This window comes from Anthonomus grandis, chromosome 15 (assembly GCF_022605725.1).
Source record: "Anthonomus grandis grandis chromosome 15, icAntGran1.3, whole genome shotgun sequence".
Classification (NCBI taxonomy): Eukaryota; Metazoa; Arthropoda; class Insecta; order Coleoptera; family Curculionidae; genus Anthonomus; species Anthonomus grandis.
The window spans coordinates 449,853-475,273 of record NC_065560.1 but is presented as its reverse complement, the minus strand read 5'-3'; the positions used below and the strand labels follow the sequence as shown (position 1 = coordinate 475,273).

At 32.7% G+C, this 25,421-nt stretch overlaps 3 protein-coding genes across 4 annotated transcripts in view; all 3 read right to left on the bottom strand.

The window, feature by feature from the left end:
• LOC126745108 (acyl-CoA Delta-9 desaturase-like) overlaps positions 1-25,421 on the bottom strand; it is a 170,096-nt gene that overhangs the window by 9,509 nt on the left and 135,166 nt on the right. Inside the window, exon 1 of one of the 2 annotated variants that reach the window (XM_050452826.1) lies at positions 6,327-6,492. The exons of the other annotated variant lie outside the window; for it this stretch is intronic. The gene's annotated coding sequence lies outside the window, so the exon portion shown is untranslated. Of the gene's footprint in view, positions 1-6,326; positions 6,493-25,421 lie in introns of those variants that run through there. 2 annotated transcript variants of the gene reach the window in all.
• On the bottom strand, positions 11,924-18,189 carry LOC126745109 (acyl-CoA Delta-9 desaturase). Its single transcript, XM_050452828.1, has 5 exons — positions 17,931-18,189; positions 17,612-17,742; positions 16,869-17,074; positions 16,449-16,634; positions 11,924-12,274 (listed from the first exon to the last, which is right to left on the bottom strand). The coding sequence occupies exons 1-5, from the start codon at positions 18,070-18,072 to the stop codon at positions 11,959-11,961; spliced, it is 981 nt and encodes a 326-aa protein (XP_050308785.1). The 5' UTR covers positions 18,073-18,189; the 3' UTR covers positions 11,924-11,958.
• LOC126745104 (FERM and PDZ domain-containing protein 4) overlaps positions 23,682-25,421 on the bottom strand; it is a 42,046-nt gene continuing 40,306 nt past the window's right edge. Inside the window, exon 14 of the mRNA XM_050452814.1 lies at positions 23,682-25,113. Coding sequence (XP_050308771.1) covers positions 24,748-25,113 — 366 coding nt within the window. The 3' untranslated portion in view covers positions 23,682-24,747. The remainder of the gene's footprint in view (positions 25,114-25,421) is intronic.

Genomic DNA, 25,421 nt, shown 5'->3' with positions numbered 1-25,421 from the left:
ACTACGATTTATCGACAGCGTTTGATTGCGCTAAACAAACACTAGTTAGTCTAGTAGATATTTATTTTATATTTAATTTAAGTAAAGAATTTTCCGTCCGTATTGTCCAATTAGACACTGTTCTTGTATTAATATTTATTAATATACATACAAATAATTTTATTAAATTTAAATAAACAAACTGTTTTACTAGATTGAGAGAAACCAGTTGCTATTCGTATGCATATTATTTTGAAAAACAATGATTTTTGAATACAATTTCTTACTGGTAAGTTGTGTGGGGTGGGTGGGGGGGTGAGGGTAAGGTTATTGAAAAAATAGCTTTTTTGCAGAAAATTATAAATGAAAAAAGGTTTTTGAATCTATACTTTTCCCCAATAACCTTAAGGTTTTCGAGTAAAACACGTTTCATACGCTTGTCGCTAAAGGCTATAAAACATTAACTTTCTATTTTTATAAAAATTATTTAATGACATGCGATAAAATAAAATAATTTCGTTAATTAAACTAATAAATAATATTAATTTATTTTAGGTTAGTTTAGCTTGGAAGGTCAATTTTATTATTATATTTAGATCAAAAAGAATTATAAGTACTATTTATATAGTCTCTACACATCATGTTAAGACAAACAAATCTTCTATAGCTCTTTTCCATGTTAAAGACAAAGGTCAATCTACCCAAGCAAGGCATCGTTAAATATATCTTTATTCAACGATTTTTCAGTAAAGTTTTGGTTTTTTGGTATCAACCGTATATGGTCAAGGTATATTTATTAACTTGTAGAATATTCGTATATCATATACGAATATGTTTACAAAATAAAGAAAATTGACACGGGATTTAGATATCTAGTTTTTAAGCTCTATTACTACACCTCAAACGTTTGATGAAATTTTTTTTTAAAAATCACTGTTTTTCGTCCATATTGTCCAATCTAATAACGCTGTTTTTATACTAACTGTTATTTAAATATAAAATTTAACTAAACAGTGTTAATAAATTAAATATTACATATATAATCCCTACCAAAACATTGTTTTTTGTTAAAACAATCCTTGCCCCCCCCCCCACCCACCCCAACACTCTCCCAGTAAGAAATTCGTTTGAAAAATCTGCGTTTTTATATCTAATCTAATAACACTGTTTTTGTATTAAATATTTATGAATATACATAAATATAATTATATCAAATTTAAATAAACAAACTGTGTTCTTAGATTGGATATTAACGGCTAAAATAGCTGTTATTCATATTTATATTATTTTGAAAAACAATGATTTTTGAATACAATTTCTTACTGGTAAGTTGTGTGGGGTGGGTGGGGGGCTAAGGGTAGGATTAATGAAAAACGTATTTATTGCATAAAATAATTGCCTGAGAAAAAATGTTTTTTTTTTTTAAATTATAAGTGAAAAAAGTTTTTGTCAATAATTACAACATTTATATTTATATTTGAAAATTTAATAAAAATAGTAAATACACCATGCTAAGAAAACAAACAAAAAATTACACGTAAATAATAAATACTTACAATATTTTATCATATTTAATTATGTAATTTTTTGCCGTTTTCACTAATGACTATAAAATATTAATTAGTTATTGTAAATTATAATTGCTTATATTTTTATAAATCTCATTTAATGACATGTAAAAAAATAAAATAATATTTTCTTTTAAATTAATAAATAGTCTAGTTTGGAAGGTCATTATTGTTAATATACTGGATTGAATATATCAAAGGCATTATATGTACTATTTATTATATAATTTGTACACATCATAAGATCTTCTGTATCTCTTTCCCATGTAAAAGACAAAGATCAATCTACAAATCAATTACAGCTATTGGAAAGGCGGTGCAGCTAAACGCGTTATTAACTGAATGCAAATGAATTGCAATTTAAAAAGCAGAACAATGAATACGTTAGATAATAATAAATAATCTTGAACTTGCAAGTAATCGCATTATCATATTAATTAGGTTGAAGTGCGTACAACTGCACTTCAGTGTTTTAGAACAAAAGAAGATAATATTATTAAACATTCAGAATTGGTCCATCGCATCGCATCGAGATCTTAAGGACCTATGTACTTAAAAAATTGAGTTTTTAGGTACTACAGAGAGTTTAAAGGATAAACAAGATTTGACTAGAAATCACACATACACGGTTGGCAAATTTCTTTTATTGGGTATTCATGCCCAAAAAATTAACCAAAAGCAATAATAAAGTTTTAATAGTTTACCAATAAACCTGTAGCAACCATTATGCATTCGGAGATAAATATGTATTTATGGAAAAAAAATTCTGATTTTTGACACACCCTGGTAATTAATTATTTAATCAACTAATTAGAGTCATCATTAAGTTATTAGATAATTAATATTCTGTATAAATAATTTCCGAGGACCATATATGAAGGCCTAAAACTAACCTTAACAATATGTTGCATACATTAGTTATTAAATAAAAATAAAATTATTAGAATCTTAATTTATATGAGGAAATAATCCCGAAAACGTTTCTTAGATTATGTGCCAACAGTTAGTTTTTGGCTTTTTTAAATTTTCCTTTACTTACTTTATATTTTTGTTTTTATGATATACTACTTATTATTTTTGTGACACATTTAAGGTACACGTGCCTCGCTGAGCTAATTTGGCTTACAATCTTACAAAAGTAAAGTAATACATATTATTTAAATTACAATTTGACACCACTCAATATTAACGTATAAAAAAAATATTTTTTTTAAAATAAAAATTAGCACTCTACATAAAATTTCTAGTTTACCACGCCATTCAAATTAATTAGTTACCGTGACGCATTGACGGTACACAGCTTTAAAATTACATATCGTATATAGGTAAGAAATATTCTCTGTGACGCATCCGTGCGTCGTGTTAATAAAATCTAAGATGAGTTTTTGGCGGATACATAAATTTTGTGTTAATATTTGTTCGCAAGCTATTGCTTGCTTGTACAGTATATTTGAATAAGAAGAAAAAAAAGCGAAAAAGAGTGAGAACGTATTGGAAACTTACACGTACGTATTCTAGTATGAAAAGAGAGAGAAGTTTATAAATAGTAGTTTTCTTATAAGAAATTAATATAAATTGACTGGATATTTCGGTCTTATTATTATATATAAATATTTAAAATAATAAAAACTTGTAGGCCAAAAATAAATCTAAAAGTTAATTTTGTCAATCAATTAGGTCAATATTCAAAGGCCTAATCTAATAAATGAGTTGATGAGTCCCTTTGGCTCTTTAAATGCTATAACGAAAGTTTTGTTTTTAAATTTTAATTAATACTTTCGTGCTCTGATTTTGTACAACCGTTTTCCAAATTTGTACTAGACTTTTAACACAACATAATATATAAATATAAGAAAAAATACCTTGAATTGTGCATTTTTTGCATTTTATGTGTGAAAATTGTCCTTGACTTCTAAGGGTATCTCAGCAAAAAAAAGAGACATTTTTCGAGTTGTACTGTTAATTTAAAGATTTTGTACCCCAATTTTAAAACTTGAAAGCCATTAGTTAGTACTAGACATCAAGATATTCAGTTGCCAATAAGAGACAAATTATTTTGTTTTTTCCAGGCACTCCTTAATAATAAATAAAGAAGTTTAATTAGCATAATAGCTACATACATTTACAGTAATCCTGCTATCCCCATTTACAATAATGCTCACACTATCCATGACTATTTGATTAAGTCGTGACTTTTTGCCAAATATGCAAAACTTCGACTTAGCTGTATTTATACACAATAATTTGTTAGTCCAAAGCCAGACAAATAAACTATTCAATTCATTTTTTAGGTCAGTTTGCATTTGCTGTAAGTTTTTGCCTATAATGTACACCATTGTATCAACTGCAAATAATACCACCCTACACTTTTACCATATCACTAATGTACAGCAGAAATAACAATGGTCCTTGAGGCACACCATAATTAACAGAAACACACTGAGATATACTATTTTTAAACATTACACGTTGGACTCAAACCAACTCAAAGCATTATCCCTAATTCCTAATTGCTGTAGTTTGGTCATTAAAATTTGTCTATCTATCGTGTCGAAGGCTCTCTTAAAATCTAAAAATACCGCTAAAACAAGATTATCACAGTCGATAGCTTTGAGAAAATCATCACAATTAATATTAACGACAACAGATTTACAAGATAGATGCTCACAAAATCCCGACTGTCCAGAAACAATTATTTTGCCTTTATCACAAAACTCAACAAGTTGTTCCTTAACACAATTCTCAAGGAGCTTTTCATAGAAAGGTATCGTGTTAATTGCAAATTTGTGTTTTGTACTTTGGGAACAGGAATAACAGTAGACAGTTTCCAATCATCTGGGAAAACACCGTTAGACAAAGAAGTATTTTTAATATCGAAGCACAAGAGAGACATCACAGAGGACATGTTTTGATATACCAGATTCACCACCACCAACATTTTTTAAGTTTTTTAGAGTATTTTTCATTAAGTTTACATAGGGAGTTAAGTTAACATAGAGACAGTTTGAATTTCGGAAAAACGTCAAACACGGGGGACATACAACATTATTTAATCCGTTTCCGCTTTGTGGTATATTATTTATAATATCCTTCACACTCCCTACAAGTAAGAAAAATTACTCGTGTAGGAAAAATGTAAATATCTTGTTTTTTAGTTTATTTATTTCAATATTTTTTTCAGTAGTTACTTAAAGCGTCTTTGGAGTATCTTAGAAATTAATAATTACAAAATATTCGCCACTAGAAATCAAGATATTTAGTTGCCATTAAGAGACAAATTATTTTGTTTCTTCCAGGCACTCTTGTAAGGGAAATGTAATAATCTTGACTTTTAGTGTATGGATTTTAATAATTTTTTCAGTAATTGCTTGAAAAGCCCTAGAAGTATCCTAAAAATCAATAATTTCAACATTTTAGTCACTAGAAATTAAGATATTCAGTTGCCAATAAGAGACAAATTATTTTTTTCTTCCAGGCACTCCTGTAAGGAAAATGTAAATATCTTGACTTAGTGTATGGATTTTAATAATTTTGTAAGCAGCTGCTTTAAAAGTCCTAGAAGTATATTAAAAATCAATAATTACAAAAATTTAGCCTCTAAGAATCAAGATATTCAGTTGCCAATAAAAATGACCAAATATTTTTGTCTGAAACTATTTATTTAAATAAGTCGAATATGTTTTTGTATATATAAATATATATCAAAAAAGAATAAAAAAAGAGAAAAAAAATCGCCCAAAGGCCCTAAAACGAAACCCTTCTTTTATATATTCTCTTCTACTAAGTATTTATTTAACAACTATATAATAATGTATGTGTATATATTGGGACCGTACACTATTTATTGATCAAACAGTGTACCATTAACCCACTAGACATACAGGGGTGTCTCACGACGAATAGACGCGATCAATATTTCGGAAACTAATTATTCAAAATTTGGGCACAATCGATGGGGGCCACACAACTAAAATATTTTGACAGTTGTGGCGTTTCCGGTTATACCAGAAATAGTAGGTGTCGACTTCGTTATTTTAAACGGAACATCCTGTATATTTTTACATTGTTGGCTTCCAAATGAAATTCTAGGTATATTTTGTATATAATGTCCTATACCTAAGTATAACCGTTTTTGGGATATTTTTAATTTTATGTGAAATCCTATGTTTATAAGCCCTAACATAATTACCGATTACTCCCTTTTAGTAGCCTTTATTTATTGATTAGTTGTGGTTTTATTTGAGAGGAAGGACCACTTTAAAAGACTATTTTAATATTTAACTAAAAAAACGATACAGGGGGGTCAAAAACTAGCAATAAAAATTAAAATGAAATTGATTTTTATCATTTTTTCATAAAGATAATTAAAAATAAGGTTAACTTTATATAGTCCTTATATAGAGACCTTAAAGGCCGAATTTATGCGGTTTATACGATACCAAGTCTAATTTCAACATCGAGGATTATACCAAAGGATCTGTTAAAACAATTCGATTTAAGAGAAAATTAATAGGAAACCATGGTTCAGAAAAGAACTAAGTCAATTAAAAATTTGATTTTTTTTTGTGAAAAAACACAATTCTGGTTAGAAAAATGCGCTTATTTTTCGCAAAGAAGTTCCAGTCCAAGGCATAGTACCGTACACTAATAAAAACATAAATAATATACAGAAAATGTTGAAATGAAGGTATATAACACTCTTGAGGCCCGAACTTCAAACACTATTTAAGGACGTTTCTTGTTATAAAATAAAGCATGCTCAGAAAACAAAATACTCACTATTTTAAAGCACAAAATTAGGCAAACAGACTCAAATCCTTTATAAGGTATGATTCAGTTTATGCCATGGATAGACGACGGTGTTCCGACTCGAACCGGTACAAGCAGCGTTCACACAACAAACGACGACTTCTCGATTGGCGAATAATCAGCGAAGCGAATTTATTATATAAGTGGCGCATGCAAATCTCATCATGCTCATTACGTAAGCATGCCATGCTTCGCACGTTATTTCTATTATGTCGCCCGTATCGATTTAAATGCGTGAAAGACGTCCCCGGGTTTAAATTATATTAATATTATTTATTTATTGTAAACGGTGACTGTGTCTTAAGTGGTACTAACAACCCATACTTACTAAATAGTTTTTATAATACACGTATAGAAGATGTAAGATATATGTACAGCTAAAGGAAGTGTGCTAAAAAATGAATCGGATGAAAATTCTGGTATGACCGGACTATGCCGCACACATCAAAGAAAATTGATTAATTTTAGTACAAGCGGGTTTTTTTTTTGTAGAAAAACGATCGGAATTTACGGGAATTTATCCCTAAGCATTGTCAATATCTTGATTTTTAGTGTATCGATTTTAATAATTTTTTCATTAATTGCTCAAAGCGTATTTGAAGTATTCTGGAGATCAATATTTATAACATTCAAGTCACCAGAGATCAAGATATTCAGTTGCCAATAAGAGACAAATTATTTTATTTCTTCCAGGCACCCCTGTGAGAAAAATGTAAATATCTTGATTTTTCGTGTGTGGATTTTAATTAATTTTTTTAGTAGTTGCTTGAAAAGCCCTAGCAGTATCCTAGAAATTAATAATTACAATATTTTTAGACATTAGAAGTTAAGATATTCAATTGCCAATAAGAGACAAATTATTTTGCTTCTTCCAGGCACCTTCTTCCATTACCTTTAATTGCTTAACTGTAGATATAATGCAATGTTATTAAGAAATTATTTTTTCCGATACTAATATTGTTTAGGATGTCCTTTAAAATCTGCTATTATTCAAAAAATTTCGCTAAATAGTTCGTACGTCAAAGTTGTCACTACCACAAGTGGAGTATTTATTAGGTGGGCCTGGGAAATATAAAATAACTTTTTTTCTATTTAACTTACAATAATTTAGTTTACGTTACTTTAAACATAATGAATATCCTTAAATGTCTGCTAATATTCAAGGAAATCCACCGAATATTTTGACAAATATTGTACGTCAAAGTTGTCACTACCATAAATTGAATAGTTCTCAGGGAGGTCAAGGAAACATTGAATAACTTTTTTCCTATTTAACTCACAGTAATTTAGTTTCCCTTAGTTTGAACATAATGAATGTCCTTTAAAATCTGCTATTATTCAAAAAAATTCGCTAAATAGTTTAAGAGATATCGTACGTCAAAGTTGTCACTACCATAAGTTGAATATTTATCAAGTGGGTCTGGGAAATATTGAATAACTTTTTTGCTATTTATTTTACAACGGTCTGGTTTTTATCAATTTGAACATAATGAACATCCTTAAGTGTGTGTCTAGTATAAAGAATCTGCCAAATATCTGTCCCTTGTACTCATCACATGCTTAGTTCGTTTACCATCTCCTTCTTCTTGTTCTTCTCCTTCTTCCTTTAATTATTTATTCTCTTATTCCCAAGATTTCTTTGAAGAATCCTCCTCTGTTTCTTCCTTCTATCATTAACATCAACTAATCATTAACTTTAGTTTCTTCTGACTGTTCTTCACAAATATATAACTTCACGAATAAAAATATTTTTCCAGGTAGTTGATTTAGTGCATCCCACTCTTCTTTCTTTTCTTTCTCTCTCTGTTCAATAATTGAATACGTTCAACTACCTGGAAGACACACAATTTGTCTCCCAAGCAGGTGACTTAGAGGCACTTTCTCTCTCTATCGGGTAATCAAAGGCATTTTCATCTTTGTCTAATAATAATTGAGTGCCTGGAAGGAATAAAAATATTCTTCCAGGCAGTTGATTTAGAGCGTCCTGCTTTTCTTTCTTTTCTTTCTCTCTCTGTTCAATAAATGAATACGTTCAACTACCTGGAAGACACACAATTTGTCTCCCAAGCAGGTGACTTAGAGGCACTTTCTCTTTCTATCAAGTAATCAAAGGCATTTTCATCTCTGTCTAATAATTGAGTGCCTGGAAGGAATAAAACTATTCTTCCAGGCAGTTGATTTAGAGCGTCCTGCTTTTCTTTCTCTCTCTGTCCAATGATTGAATACATTCAACTACCTGGAAGACATACAATTTGTCTCCCAAGCAGGTGACTTAGAGGCACTTTCTCTCTCTATCAAGTAATCAAAGGCATTTTCATCTCTGTCTAATAATTGAGTGCCTGGAAGGAATAAAACTATTCTTCCAGGCAGTTGATTTAGAGCGTCCTGCTTTTCTTTCTTTTCTTTCTCTCTCTGTTCAATAATTGAATACGTTCAACTACCTGGAAGATATACAATGTCAATTTGTCTCCCAAGCAGTTGATTTAAAGACTCTTTCTTTCTCTATCAGGTAATCAAAGGCATTTTCATCTCTGTCTAATAATTGAGTGCCTGGAAGAAATAAAAATATTCTTCCAGGCAGTTGATTTAATGCGTCCTGCTTTTCTTTCTTTTCTTTCTCTCTCTATTCAATAATTAAATACATTAAAATACCTAGAAGATATAGAATTTATCTCCGAAGCAGCTGATTTAGAGCATTTTTATCTCTGTCCAATTATTGAGTGCCTTGAAGGAATAAAAATATTCTCCCAGTCTCACTCTACTTTATTTTCTTTCTCTCTCTGTCCAATAATTGAATACATTGAACTATCTGGAAGATATAGAATTTGTCTCCCAAGCAGCTGTTTCTTTCTCTCTCTGTTCAGGGCTCAAGACAGTCCAAGTAGAAATTCAGAGAATATTGGGCCCATTTAAGTAGTCATGCCCAAGAATAATCCTCTTTGAAGTGCAAAATCTCGAGAACTAAGACCGTGTTTCTTATGAAACAAAAAGCATGAGAATCAAAAGAGAATTCTTTATAAGTGTTAATTAGGGTCCAAGCTGATGGAAGTAAAAGTTTAAGAAACATCTGTGATTTGAGGTAATGGGTTCTAAGGATAGGGTTGGACCTCTTCAATTCAAAGTCCAAAAACTCGGAAACCAATGGGACTATTGACGTGAAACAAAGAGCGAGATAGTCAGAAGTCAGGCTCACTTTCCATTGGACCCTTTGGACCTCCGCTTTTCCTCTTATTCTTCTTCTTTTACTATTCTAAGCTGTTTGGCATGACAGCGTCCTCTGTTGGCATCCATTGCCATATCCTGCTATAGATAACTAACCTTGTTCTTGCATGAAACTAAAGTGCAATAGAATATACGTTTAACCCTTTGCTCTGAAAAAATTTAACATAACCTTTAGGTTACAATGTAAAAAAAATGCGATTTACATTTAATACTGGCGTTTTTTTTGTTGTTTTTCATTTCCGGTGATACCGAAACAATTGAATATAACACTCAATCCAAATTTATGTGAGCTAATGACGTGCGAAAGGCCAATACTTAATTTAACAGAAAAAAAAAATTGGGATGAACCACCGCTTGTTTAATAAAACGGGAAAAAATTTATGCATGTTATTAAAACAACAATGGGATTTAAAAATTATATATTGATTGTTCTTTTAAATGTTCGAGAAACTTCTCGATAACGCGCGACATCTAGGGGGCAAACGTAAAAAGTAAGAACAGAGTTCTACCGAGCAGTCGCCGCTAGGTGGCGAATATTGGCGGGTCTTTTAAATCGAACTAAACAGTAGGAAATCCATACAGAGCGCAAAAGCTGGTTATAACATGAAAACAGATTTTTTTAAATCTTTAAATCAATATTATTTACTTAAAACAGTTAATAAGCAATAATTAACGTACCAGAATTTACCGTTTTTCGTTGATAGATAGCATTTTCGAAATAAATCATAAATTACTGGAAATTTTCCTTTCAAACTGTTTGTGTATGTACCCATAGGTTATCATTACTACGAATGATAAAATAAATGGTGCATACATCAAAAATAAATATTATACTTAACCTCTCTGACCAGACGTTTCAATGATATTCCCAGTCAGGCAGGTACATCATTCGGACATTTCATAGATAAATTATAGGTGTCTTAAATATGTCCGCTAGGACAATTGATTGTAATGAACGTGCAACTGTATAATTTAATATAAAAAGAAAATGTATATATTAATAAATAGTTAATTAAAATATTCCTGTCAGACTTACAGTCCTACTAAGAGAGTCCAATGAGATTTGTTAGGATCCCATTATGATTCAAAGTCAAGTCACAGAACACAACTGTGACTACACAAAGCGGTAGTTTGGTAGTTGGAATAATTATATGCCTTTTCCTGGGACTGTATACCTGGAATATGCATTCGCAGTCCTTATGTGGCCTTTTCCAGGCAATTTGTAGTCATTTCTTACACACCCAAACCTTCGACACAAGAACATAGTCATAGCAGAATGTTGCTAGAAAAAACAGACAATCGTACGTGCATTGACAGTTCCAAAACTGATTTAGGCATTGGAGGTAAATCAAAGATGCATCTAGCAAACACAGGACGATACTTTAGCTGAGTGTAAACTATCGAGAACGAAGAAACATGCAAGTGGAAGGAACTGAGCTGAACTTGAAGGATATAAAATCCATTGAAGCTGTTGCAGTAATTATTTGGTCAACTGCCTGGAATAAACAAATTTATTATTCTCCAGACTATATAGAAAGAAAATGAAGAGAACTAAGCAGGTCATTCTCATAGAACTGCTTCCTTAAAAGGAAAATCTATGTAGATGTGAGATACAATAGACCAATGAGTCACAGTTGGAGACAAGGAGAGGCTCTCAATAGTCACTCATTATAAACCTAGACTAATGAACTGCAGGCATTAATAATTCAACTGCCTGGAATAAACAAATTTATTATTCTTTAGACTCTATAGAAAGAAGAAACGTATAAATGAAGAGAACTAAGCAGGTCATTCTCATAGAACTGCTTCCTTAAAAGGAAAATCTATGTAGATGTGAGATGCAATAGACCAATGAGTCGCAGTTGGAGACAAGGAGAGGCTCTCAATAGTCACTCATTATAAACCTAGACTAATGAACTGCAGGCATTAATAACTCAACTGCCTGGAATAAACAAATTTATTATTCTTCAGACTTGACCAGGCTTGACCATTCTTGGAACTAACTGCTCCAGAGGAAAATGTGAATTACAGTTAGAGAGTCACAGTTGAAGAGCTATTAACGACCACTTACAGAAAAACCTGGCCTATATGGAATCAATTGAAGATCACTACTATTTAGGCTGAAGGTAATCTGTTATGCTGATGATCTTGAGTGATGTCTGTGTTGATATTTAACACGTTTTCTAGCCTTAGAACACCTATAGCTTTTAGAACCTCTGCTTTTTTTGACGTGTCTCAATCTGATTGCTGCTCTAAGTTCCTGAGTTCTTGTACTAATGTCTAGCTTAGGAAACAGTGGAAGGAATTGTAGTGTACAAATTCAATTTTATAAATCAAAAACGTACTACTATTATAACGGTTTTAATAAAGTGAACTATATCTAAGAACAACAAACTTTTTGTGCCACTCCGTGACCTTTGGTGTAACCTTCGATCCCGGCACATTCTGCCAGACACTCGTCCACTCTCCGATTCTCGGTCAACGATTTTGCCAGGGCCTTCCGCACACTGGGACCATCGACCGTTTTTAACTCGCTGGCACAATCCAGAGCCGCGCACACTTTGATGAACTTCGTGATCCAGTCTGAGCCGTATTTACCGTATTCGCTCGTCTGGTAGTCCCACGGGGTTAAATAGTGATAGGATATCCAGTAGGTTTTGGTGATAAGGAATACCAGGTTCGTATCGGCTGGAAATCTGAAATATGCATGAATATTATAATAATACATGGTAAATTCTTAAAACGTCAAAACTTTGCCGCATTTTCACGGCTAAAAGGAGGCGATTTGGTCAAAGATATGCGTATATTCGGCTTGTCCAGAGTTTTTTGGATATTTCCATATTAATTCCTGAAAGTTTTGTGCTATTTTAAGCATTTTATCAATGAAATTAGGAAGCAAGTCCGAGCCGATTCATCCACGTTGACATCATGTTGTCATAAGGGACGCCATTAAAATTGGGCATAGACGTCAAAATCGACCATTTTCAGACAATGTTTTAGGGTATAAAAAAGGGTTTTTACCTTATGATTTGTACATGGAAAAATAGTAGAAAGCTTCAGGAATAGATTAACATTAATTCTGGCCCGATTCCAGTCGGTTTTAGTAGCTAAATTTCGATTATAAAAAGGGTCTTTTTTTCGGCGAAAATTCCCGTTTTCGTTGCCATGGAGACGCGGCCATCTTGCCTTGAGAATCTTCAATGTGCAGAGTGATTTTTAGCGGTGGGTACTTTTTGGGAAAAAAATTACTTTTAGGGTACTTATAATCATAGTAAAAATATGAGATTTTAGTATGTTGTACTAAAATGAATGACGCATTTACTCAAGCAGTTATAGTTTATCTATGACATACAGGGTGTGCACAATTAATTTTCAAAGTCAAAAAATGTTCAAAAATGTGTAACTCAAGAACGCTTTCACTTAGGAGCGCGGTTGATATTGGAAAATATTCTCCTTATTACAGGCTACCGTTTATAAGCCATAATATTCTAGGTAGTACCGCTAAAAAGTTATTAAAAGACCCTGTGCGAAGAAGACTTGCTGACACCATGTTGTCAAAACCGCCATAAAGGACGCCATTAAAATTAGGCATAAACGTCAAAATCGACCATTTTCAGACACTGTTTTAGGGTATAAAAAAGGGTTTTTACTTTATGATTTGTACATGGAAAAATAGTAGAAAGCTTCAAGAATAGATTAACATCAATTCTGGCCCGATTCCAGTCGGTTTTATTAGTTAAATTTCGATCATAAAAAGGGTCTTTTTTCGGCGTAAATACCTGATTTCGTTGCCATGGAGACGCGGCCATCTTGCCTTGAGAATCCTCAATGTGCAAAGTGATTTTTAGCGGTGGGTACTTTTTTGGAAAAAATTACTTTTAGGGTACTTATAATAATAGTAAAAATATGAGATTTTAGTATGTTGTACTAAAATGAATGACGCATTTGCTCGAGCAATTATGGTTCATCTATGACATACAGGGTGTGCATAATTAATTTTCAAAGTCAAAAAATGTTAAAAATTCATAACTCAAGAACGGTTTTACTTAGGAATACAGTTGATATTGGAAAATATTCTCCTTATTACAGGCTACCGTTTATAAGCCATAATATTCTAGGTAGTACCGCTAAAAAGTTATTAAAAGACCCTGTGAGAAGAAGATTAGCTGACACCATGTTGTCAAAATCGCCATAAAAGACGCCATTAAAATTGAGCATAGACGTCAAAATCGACCATTTTCAGACAATGTTTTAGGGTATAAAAAAGGGTTTTTACCTTATGATCTATACATGGAAAAATAGTAGAAGGCTTCAAGAATTGATTAACATCAATTATGGCCCGATTCCAGTTGGTTTTAGTAGCTAAATTTCGATTATAAAAATGGTATTTTTTCGGCGTAAATACCTTATTTCGTTGCCATGGAGACGCGGCCATCTTGTCTTGAGAATCGTCAATGTGCAGAGTGATTTTTAGCGGTGGGTACTTTTTTGGAAAAAAATTATTTTTAGAGTACTTGTAATCATAGTAAAAATATGAGATTTTAGTATGTTGTACTAAAATGAATGACGCATTTGTTCAAGTAATTATGGTTCATCTATGACATATAGGGTGTGCACAATTTATTTTCAAAATCAAAAAATGTTCAAAAATTCATAACTCAAGAACGGTTTTACTTAGGAGTGCGGTTGATATTGGAAAATATTCTCCTTATTACAGGCTACAAACTGTTTATAAGCCATAATATTCTAGGTAGTAGTAAACGATCTCGAGATCGTTTATTCTGTGGTAGTACCGCTACAAAGTTATTAAAAGACCCTGTACGAAGAAGACTTGCTGACACCATGTTGTCAAAACCGCCATAAAAGACGCCATTAAAATTGGGCATAGACGTCAAAATCGACCATTTTCAGACGCTGTTTTAGGGTATAAAAAAGGGTTTTTACCTTATGATTTGTACATGGAAAAATAGTAGAAGGCTTCAAGAATAGATTAACATCAATTCTGGCCCGATTCCAGTCGGTTTTATTAGTTAAATTTCGATTATAAAAAGGATCTTTTTTTCGGCGAAAATTCCCGTTTTCGTTGCCATGGAGACGCGGCCATCTTGCCTTGAGAATCGTCAATGTGCAGAGTGATTTTTAGCGGTGGGTACTTTTTTGAAAAAAAATTACTTTTAAGGTACTTATAATCATAGTAAAAATATGAGATTTTAGTATGTTGTACTAAAATCAATGACGCATTTGCTCAAGCAGTTATGGTTCATCTATGACATACAGGGTGTGCCCAATTAATTTTCAAAGTCAAAAAATTTTCAAAAATTCGTAACTCAAGAACGGTTTAACTAAGGAATGCAGTTAATATTGGAAAATATTCTCCTTATTACAGGCTACAAACTGTTTATAAGCCATAATATTCTAGGTAGTAGTAAACGATCTCGAGATCGTTTATTCTGTGGTAGAACCGCTACAAAGTTATTAAAAGACCCTGTACGAAGAAGACTTGCTGACACCATGTTGTCAAAATCGCCATAAAAGACGCCATTAAAATCGGACATAAACGTCAAAATCGACCATTTTCAGACGATGTTTTAGGGTATAAAAAAGGTTTTTTACCTTATGATTTGTACATGGAAAAATAGTAGAAAGCTTCAGGAATAGATTAACATCAATTTTGGCCCGATTCCAGTCGGTTTTAGTGGCTAAATTTCGATTATAAAAATGGCCTTTTTTCGGCGTAAATACCTGATTTGGTTGCCATGGAGACGCGGCCATCTTGCGTTGAGAATCGTCAATGTGCAGAGTGATTTTTAGCGGTGGGTACTTTTTGGGAAAAAAATTACTTTTAGGGTACCTATAATAATAGTGAAAAAATGAGATTTTAGTATGTTGTACTAAAATTAATGACGCATTTGCTCAGGCAGTTATAGTTTATCTATGACATATAGGGTGTGCACAATTAATTTTCAAAGTCAAAAAATGTTCAAAAATTCATAACTCAAGAACGGTTTTACTTAGGAGTGCAATTGATATTGGAAAATATTCTCTTTATTACAGGCTACAAACCGTCTATAAGCTATATTACTCTAGGTGATACCGCTAAAAAGTTATTAAGGATGGAATAAAAAAGTGTAAAAAAGGGTAATTTCAAATGAACAGTGCTCACCCTGTATCAATGATAGCATTAAACCTAATACACTGTTTTATTCGGAAAGAATGTAGGTTCAATTTATCCAAATGATGTTTGTTTATATTGTCCATTATAAAAAATTTACATAAAAAAAACTAAAAAAATGCAATTTTTTAATGTTGTTTTTAATTTTTCTCCCAAGAAAAAACACTTAAAAAAAAACCTTAATAAAATGTATAGTTCTCGATGTGACGCATATATCTTCTGTAAGTCATTATTTCCGCAAAGATATAGATTTCAAAATTGTTAGACTGTGGTTAAAGCGTCAGAGGGGCTAAAATTTCATATACGTCTGAAACTTTGAACGTTTAAAAAAAATACTTCCCATATGCTGAGAACAACCAAAAACTATACAGAGAAGGTCCTCATAAACCCTAATCGACCAGTTAAATTCCATAATATTCAAAAAACCGTTGCGACCTGTATCGAATTCCATTGACCAAAATCGAAAAAAAAATGTTTTTCACTTTAAAGCCTTCCTTGCACTAAACAAAAAAACCAACGAAAATTTCTAACCCATCAAATTGTAGCCCCATACTTCTAGATTATAAAAACGTAAACACCATTGTTCTACTTCAAATAAAACAAAAGTTATAAACACTTATTATCCGACGGGTCCGAATTTTTATGCGAAAACTCCCCCGCGGGAAAGATTCGTTTTAATAATTATAACGTTTACTTACTTCTCACCCGGTTTCAAGTCCCAAATATTCATGGCACTGTGTAGTAACCAGCACAAGTGTAAAGTTAGTGCGTACTTAAACCATCCGACTACCATGAAGGAGGTTACGATGGCTTCACCCCAGTACTCACACGGCGCATTTATTGGGAGCAGGACGCCCACGATAGGAAAGATGAAATTGTACCAACTAAAAAACAAATCATAATAATTGGAGAATTATGGGGTTCAATTTTGTAGATCTAAGAGGACTTGAGCTCATTAGAGGGAGAAAAAGACTAAGAGAGGAAAAATGAAGAAGGAGGAGATGAATGTGAAGAAGTAAAAGAGGAAGAAGAAGAAACTAGGGCTTAAGGAGGATTTACTCTTCAAAATTTCCTTCTCTTTTAGGGCTTTTAAAACACTTGGTCGAATTTATACTTACTTCTTTTGAAACATAATTACTTTATCGCCCTCCAAATCCGACATGTCGATCTCTTTCAAAGCTTCCAGTTGGGCCGGACTGAGATCTCGTAGCAGACAAAAGAAGTGCGAGTAAAGGAACCCTTTTTTCGGATTATAGGGGTCCAGGTCGGTCCCGAAGTGTTTGTGGTGCAATCGGTGCCATTGGACCCATTCGTAGATGGTTCCCTAATTAAGAAAAAAAGTGTAGAAGCATCTCCTTGATTTTATACAATAATATGTCAATCTACCAATGTCCAATTAATTACAGAGACTGTAAGAGGAAATCTGATTTAAAGACTAAGCACGTTTCGTTTATTTGAAAAACTAAATATCGATTTAAAGTTTACCTCCGGAGTATACGAGCCAAAGAGCGAACTGTTCTGTTAAGCATGAAAATTAAAAAAGTTTAATTAGCTTAGGTCCTGTTTTAAAGGCTGCTTGAATAAACAAACTGTGCAGTTCATAATAAACTAGTAAAGGATTATCCCTAGAGCTGCACAAGTTTTATGCTTACATAAATTCATCTCAAGCATTTTTTTAGAAGAAAATTGACGCTATATTCAGCATGATAGTTCATATATCATTCCAATAATTCTTTAACAGTGGGTTGAACTAAAAAGTCCTTTTAATAGATCGCCTAAATCTTTGAGTTTATAGCGACATGGACTGGCCTCAAAGGTCATTTGACCGTTTGACGAATATACGAAAGAAAAAATTACTTACGTGTCCGACTAAAGTTTGACACAGCATCAAAAATATCCTGAGGCCCGTGTTGGCTTTGTAAGAAGCATGCGCCCATAGTCTATGGGCTCCGGCGAATTCCCCCAGCACTCCTAGAACTGTGAGAGCTAACGCTGAAATCAAAATGCGATTAGGGTAAGTGTTGGAACTCTTTTTCAGGATAGTAGGGTAGAACCTCAATGAAATATTGAGGTAGTGATACTTTTGTGCTGACTAACACGATACGAGGAAAGCAAAGAAAAATGGGAAAAAGAAATGAGAAAGAAGCTGTATGTAAAATTTCTTAAGTAGAAGTACGTACCAAAAAAAGCTGTTTTCCATAAACACCCATATTTTATAACGTAACCGACCGTAAAAATAGCCGAAGTGTTTACCTCTAACTGAAAAAGCACTCTTAACCAGTTAATCTCGCGCTTTTTTGACACGACAATTTTATCGTCCATGTTTGCACTATATTTGAATTAAATAACCGAAAACGCTTCAAATAACCATTATCATCAAAATCCCGTGCATTACCTAATGGCTCTCTAAGAAACTTCGTATGCTCGAATAATACGGAATTATGAAAATTAATGCAAGGCATACCGATTACCATTCACCGCTCCAATTACTATGCACGACTTTTAATTGTTTCTTTTTTATAGTATGTTCGAGTGGTGCTGATAGACATATAGTTTGTCTTTCAGTTCTCTCATTTTCCGTTAAACGAGATTTTAGGGGTCTATAAATGCCCTGTACATGAATGACATAGCATAGATGGTATTTCAGAGTCAAAACGCTTATAGCCAATAAGAGTATTGTTATTAAAGGAGTTCTTCTTGATCCTCATGTATTATACTCTCAAATATTAACTAATTACTAGACGCAATTAATATATTTGTCTATTTAAATAGCCCTTCCAAGTGCAACTAACTTATCAAATATTTCATGTTTGAATCCATGTGTATATGGCAATTAGACTCACTACATAAATGACATTTTTGGGAATACAGTTGATGCCAGAAAGGTAGTTTTTAATGTGTTTCAAGTTGCTGGGATAATTTTTCATTTATTCCAGGCAATTGAAGGTCAATTTCCAGATAGCTTAGGTAGTTTGCCTTACCTTAATAGCATCTCATTTAAATTTAAATTCACTTAACCTACATTCTTAAATCAAAGCAATTTTCACGGACTCCAGTAAAGCCTTTCATAACCTTGAACTTAATTATATAGTGAGTACAGAATCTTGGATTATCTCATAGAAACAATTATTGACCTTGACTTTAACCTAAGTTCTTAATCTCAATCTTGTTTCTCTCTTTCTTAATAGCATTGATTTAAAAGAGATGAAAGGATTAATGGGAAAACACTTGAGTAACTTTAACTAGGCAATTTCTTTACTTGAACTTTACAGGTCACAAATAATATGACCTCTAAGGTGAAGCCAAAGAATAAACCGTGTTTAAGTATCTTTATTCGATTAACTCCAGGGTTAGCTGCATGGTAAATGGCTGTATCGTCTGCAAAGCTTCCAAAAAGCGCTCTTTAAATTTGACATATAGCTTTTTAGTAAACTGGAAGCTGTTCTGCCAATACTATAAGTATTTTTAAACTACATAAATATTATAATGTGTTATATGGACATAATGCAGTCCCAAGTGGTTTAACCAAAGTGAAAGACCATCAGTGGCTCACGTGATTTTAAGCTGCATATTCTGAATGAAATATATACAGAAAGTTCATTCAGTGACTTTTCTAAAGCCTTCGATATAGTCAACTCTAGTTTATTATCTTGTACCCATTTCATCGATCAAATACACGTGAATTTGCACATTTCGATAGTTATTTTATGACTCGTACGTTTTTCAGTTCATTTAAATTTCATTTTTGAACCTTTGAACTTACTGGCTTTAACATATTTTGATTGTATGTTAATTAGATGAAAAACTATGTTTATTTATGAGCTATTTATTTTTTTGTGATTGCACAACTGTTTGGTCAAACGGTTCAGCATACAGGCAAAGGATGAGGGAGTAGTTTGAATCTTTGGGTGGTCAGACTTGTTTTATACAATTTCACACAGTTAAAGTCTGAGTTTTAATCAGTCAGTTATTGTCAGAGTTTTAATATGAAAACAGTCACAGCCGTTGACATTTACAATACACCTGACTGAAGGTGTCGGGAGTTGAGGCCGTGAGGTAGCGCCACATGCGATGCTTTAATAGCGTCGTGTAGGAAGGTTTTGAATTTTAAATGTGGATACGACTTATCTCAGACGTAAGCAATGTTTAACAAATAGTAATAATACAGGATGATTAGAAAAGACGTGCAAAAACGGCATTAAACTATTTCTGGAGGCAGTACTTCTTCAGTTTATATCTAGTTTAGACACGATTAGTAAAATAGTTATGTACTGAGTAGACCAGTTTAGCAAACTGACATTGAGGAAGAAATATCTGATAAATCAAAGCGCGTATATGGGTGGATACATAGAAGAGAATCAAATGGTTAGAATTAGAAGATCCGAGAGAATACACAGACGATAATGCAATCAGACTTTCAGAAACTTCATTTAATTATCTATTGAATAAGATTCAACGCACCTTCATGATGTGATTTCATTAAAGAAGAAGTTGCAATTGATACTGTACTTTTCAGAGATTAAGTTGAAACCCTGTGAGGTGTCCTTGGAATATTCTTGCAAGTCGTATACTCTGCTGGGTATAGAAATACCGGTGGTCCGGTTTTGCATTATATGCTAGAGCCACTGTCAAGGGTAGAACTCTTTGATCTTAAAATGGAAAAGATAAAGGCGCGAAAGCACTTGAATCCTATTTAAATAGGTTCGTATATGTTGCCGTGATTCTAAAGCAAGTTGTAATCTTCAAATTCATTTTTTTCCAGAGGTGTGTTAACTGCCTCAGCAATTCCTTTCAATTGATTTACCACAGTTTTCAAATTGACTAATTTTTTTGCCTTTTTGTTACTTGACCTGTAGTTTCGGGTGCTCAAGTTTCATTGAACTCTTGGGCTGATATTTTAGTAGTTGCACACCTTATGCTGTTGAAATATTCTATAAAAATCAATCAATTGCAACATTTTAGCCGATAGAAGTTGAGATAATAAATTGGCAATAAGAGACAAATTATGGTAGTTCTTCCAGGCACTCCTGTGAGAAAAATGTCAATATCTTGATTTTTTGTGTGTGGATTTTAATTATTTTTTTAGTGGTTGCTTGAAAAACTTTAGGAGTATCTTAGAAGTCAATTTTTACAACATTTTAGTCACTAGAAATCAAGATATTCAGATGCCAATAAGAGACAAATTATTTTGCTTCTTTCAGGCACTCATGTGAGAAAAATGTCAATATCTTGATTTTTAGTGTGTGGATTTCAATAATTTTTTTAGTGGTTGCTTGAAAAACCTTAGGAGCATCCTAGAAATCAATATTTACAACATTTTGGCCACAAAAGATAAAGATATTCAATATGCAATAAGAAAAAAATTATTTTGTTTCTTCCAGGCACTCCTGTGAGAAAATGTCAATATCTTGATTTTTAGTGCATGGATTTCAATAATTTTTTTAGTGGTTGCTTGAAAAACCTTAGGAGCATCCTGGAAATTAATAATTACAACATTTTTGCCACTAGAAATCAAGATATTTAGTTGCCAATAAGAGACAAATTATTTTGCTTCTTCCAGGCACTCATGTGAGAAAAATGTCAATATCTTCATTTTTAATGTATGGATTTAAATAATTTTTTTAGTGGTTGCTTGAAAAACCTTAGGAGCATCCTAGAAATCAATAATTACAACATTTTGGCCACTAGAAATCAAGATATTTAATTGCCAATAAGAGACAAATTATTTTGCTTCTTCCAGGCACTCATGTAAGAAAAATGTCAATATCTTGATTTATAGTGGATGGATTTCAATAATTTTTTTAGTGGTTGCTTGAAAAACCTTAGGAGCATCTTAGAAATCAATAATTACAACATTTTAGTCACTACATATCAAGATATTCAGTTGCCAATAAGAGACAAATTATTTTGTTTCTTCCAGGCACTCCTGTAAGAAAAATGTCAATATTTTGATTTTTAGTGTATGGATTTTATTGATTTTTTCAGTGGCTTCTTGAAAAGCCCTGGGGGTATCCTAGAAATCAATACTTACAACATTTCTTCTTCTACCTCCTCGATCATAGCTACTTTTAACTAATCATAAGTTCTATTAACTAATTCACTTTAATGCGTTGCAGTGTGTTAATCTTGAAAAACAATACTCACCTGTATACTGAACTGAACTACGAGCCCTAACAACTATATATTGGGATAAACTAAAATACACATGTAATTTAATTTTTAATATACTTCTATGTTTTAAACTTTTTTTTAATGTAATATTATTTAAACAGTTAATTAATAACAAAATCGATTCATTAGGAATGCCAAAGCACAAAATATCTATTCTAACACACCAAATTATTTAAAAAATGCTAATATTGGGTGGCAACTAAATAATGGGACAGTATCAAATCACGACTTAAAAATGATACCAGATAAGACAAGTTGGCTGCAAAAACAATTAATAAACAATGCTGCCAGGGGCAACAGACACATTTGTTTATTTTGAAATTGCTTCGCTGTCAGTTTGGGTAACTCAATCACTTCTTTATTAATTAAAATGGTGCGTGGTATCTCGACAAATTCAAAAATTCGCGAGTTGGTGGTTAAAAATTATTCCCGAATAAAAGAATACGTGAAGTGGCGGATGAACTAAATATTCCTAAGAGTACTGTGTTTAATATAATAAAGCATTTAGGGGGAAACTGGAGGAATTTTACATAAGAAAAGGAATAGCCCAGGTCGTCCAAAAGGTCGAAGAAATACGGTACGGCAGAATGGAATCATGAAACTGGGCATAATTTGTCAAGAGAATGTTGTCGCAAGTGGATTCATAAATGCGGATTGAAGTTTTACAAGGTTATTGCAGATCTTATATTAAACAACAAACTTTTTTAATACATTTTTTCTTATAGGCAAAGGAAAAACCGCTTTTAACAGCAAAACAAACAAAAGCCAGGCTGATATGGGCAAACTCTAAATTGTCCTGGTCAGTAGAAGATTGGTCCCGCGTAATTTTTAGCGATAAATCAAAATTCGACGTATGTGTTGGTGATTACCGAAAACGTGTGATTCGCACAAAAGATGAGGCTTTCCATAAGGACTGTTTAAAACGCATCGTAAAGTTTCCGAAAGGAATAATGATTTGGGGTTGCATGACACTTGGAGGATTAGGGTGTTTTGAGTTTATAGAGGGCACCGTAAATGCTGCAAAATATCAACAAATTCTACAAAATAGCCTAGTTCCAAGTATCGCGAAATTAACAGTTAATGAAAATTACATATTTCAGCAGGATGGGGCTGCATGTCATACGGCCAAAACTACAAAAAAGTGGTTTGGGGACCACCACATAAACTGCCTTTCTTGGCCTTCTAACAGCCCAGACCTTAATGTCATTGAAACAGTATGGCATAAAATGAAATAGACATTAAGGAACAACCCTCAAAGAACATTGCCAGAACTTAAGGCCAAAATAGAGCAGATTTGGAATGAATTTACCCCCGAACAGTGTAAGGCCTTAGTCCAATCAATGCCCAAAAGAATTCAAGCAGTTATACAATCTAAGGGCGACGTTACTCCATTTTAAAAATTGAAGTTCGCGTTTGTCCCATTATTTAGTTGCCACCCAATATTAGCATTTTTTAAATAATTTGGTGTGTTAGAATAGATATTTTGTGCTTTTGCGTTCCTAATGAATCGATTTTGTTATTAATTAACTGTTTAAACAATATTACATTAAAAAAAGCAAGTGTAGAAAATAGAAGTATAATAAAAATTAAATTACGTGTGTATTTCAGTTTGTCCCAATATATAGTTGTTAGGCCTCGTAGAGTAATAGTTATTTATCATAATTGCTTTCACTAAGTCAAAGTCACAGTTTTATTATTAAACTTATTATAACTACTACTGCGCTAGTATAATTTCTTTTTAGGGGAAATTAAAAAATGTATCACGTGTATAATACTTTTTATTATGTTGTATAAGTATATATATAACAATTATGTCGTCAACTACAAAACAAACGAAAAAAAACGCGAATAAAAATGGAATGCATTGATAAAACAGCCTCAGAGTCCGGTTAAATCAGAGGTAATTTGTGGTGGTATTTTCTCTTCATTACTCCTCAATAATGAAGTGGTTTTTGCAGGCATTTTTTATGATCTTACTAAGGCTTTCGATGGTTGCAACCAGGTCGAATTATGTTTTTAGACATTTTTATTTAAATCTTAAAGTTTGAGAGGGCCAGAATAGAGGGTCAGAACCGGGTTTTTAATTTCGAAAATTTGAGACTCAACGCGAGTCAATACGAGCGGAAAATGGCCCTAACGATAAATGGAAACTTGGAATTTTCTGAATATGCGCATACCTCACATCAAGTCGGTTTTATTGAGCCGGGAGAATTCGCCGCGTTTTGACGTTTATCAGGTTTACGTTGAGTAGAACAAGGATGGTGATGATTTTTTAGTGTAGACCAGTTTTCCCTCTTACTTCCACTCATTATAACAATTACCTATAGTAGTTTGAGTCTGTTTATTGTATTAACCTAACAAAGGTTTTATAGACTCTTTGAATTTGTAGGCTTAACTTCAATTTGCTTATTACCTGATTGAGAGGATTTCATTCAGTTTATTAATTGGGAATGTGATCAAATACTGGGAAAGTGGTCCTTTAATTTGTTTTTCATTTATCAGTGCACGGATCTTTGAATTCTTCCAGATTGGCTCAACCCAACCATATATCATGTATTGTTATGAGACGAAAACTGAGAAAATACCACACACACACACCTTTCGCAAACTGATACAGTAATAACGCCGTTAGACCTAAAAGTCACTTCAATAATAATTTTCCCAACCAATACGGGCATAACACAACAAATCATAACATAATATAAAATATCTTTATAATCTTTGGAAACGAATTACGATTCTTTTTTTTATTTATACAATTCCGGTTAGAATAATTAACCTAATATTTATATGTATAACATATTATTCTATATAGTAGTAATCCTCCTAAGTCGGAAATCCTTTGAGGTTTCGCAATAAAGTCGACAAAATGTTCGCCAAAGTTTCGGCGTGCAGGGCCAAATGTTCCTCGACCGCTTTCGAGGAACTTCGGTCAATAGGTGAGGTGACGAAAACGCGAAAGTTCTCGACAAGATCGTACACGTTCAGGATGAGATTGCGACTCTGTAACGGCGCGTTGGTCGTATAAACCACGAGATCCTGGCACAGTTCCGTTAGTCTTCTTAATATTGTCAAACATACCGCTAAATTTTCGAAGAGGTCCGGAAGGAAGGCATCCGACATGGCGATCACTAGTAGCTTACTGGAGGACACCAGCTGCAACGATTGGGCAGTCAGTTCTTCTTTGGTTCTCTGAAATAATAGGGAAAACCAATGGTAAGTCTATAGGTATCTAATAATTAGGAATTTGTTCTATTGCCTTAAGTTCCAAACTAGTAAGTATGATTTACTTTATTAATATAATTCCTTAACCGTTTTGAATAAGGTTGAATTGGTCAAAGGAACTAAGTAATACACCAACCACATTTGAATTTGCCGGCAAATCAGATATCTCTAAGCTTTGTCACCGCGATTGTCAAAAGTGTCACTGTTATGCTAAAAATAGGTTTATTCACGTATTTAGAAGAAATATCCGACACCGAGATTTCACATAAGTTTCA

Coding starts and splice junctions, on each gene's coding strand:
- LOC126745109 (XM_050452828.1), bottom strand. CDS start 18,072: ATGGACGATAAAATTGTCGTGTCAAAAAAGCGCGAGATTAACTGGTTA. Junction 17,743..17,930: donor ATGGAAAACAGCTTTTTTTG/GTACGTACTTCT, acceptor TTTTGATTTCAG/CGTTAGCTCTCACAGTTCTA. Junction 16,635..16,868: donor GTAATTATGTTTCAAAAGAA/GTAAGTATAAAT, acceptor TTTGTTTTTTAG/TTGGTACAATTTCATCTTTC.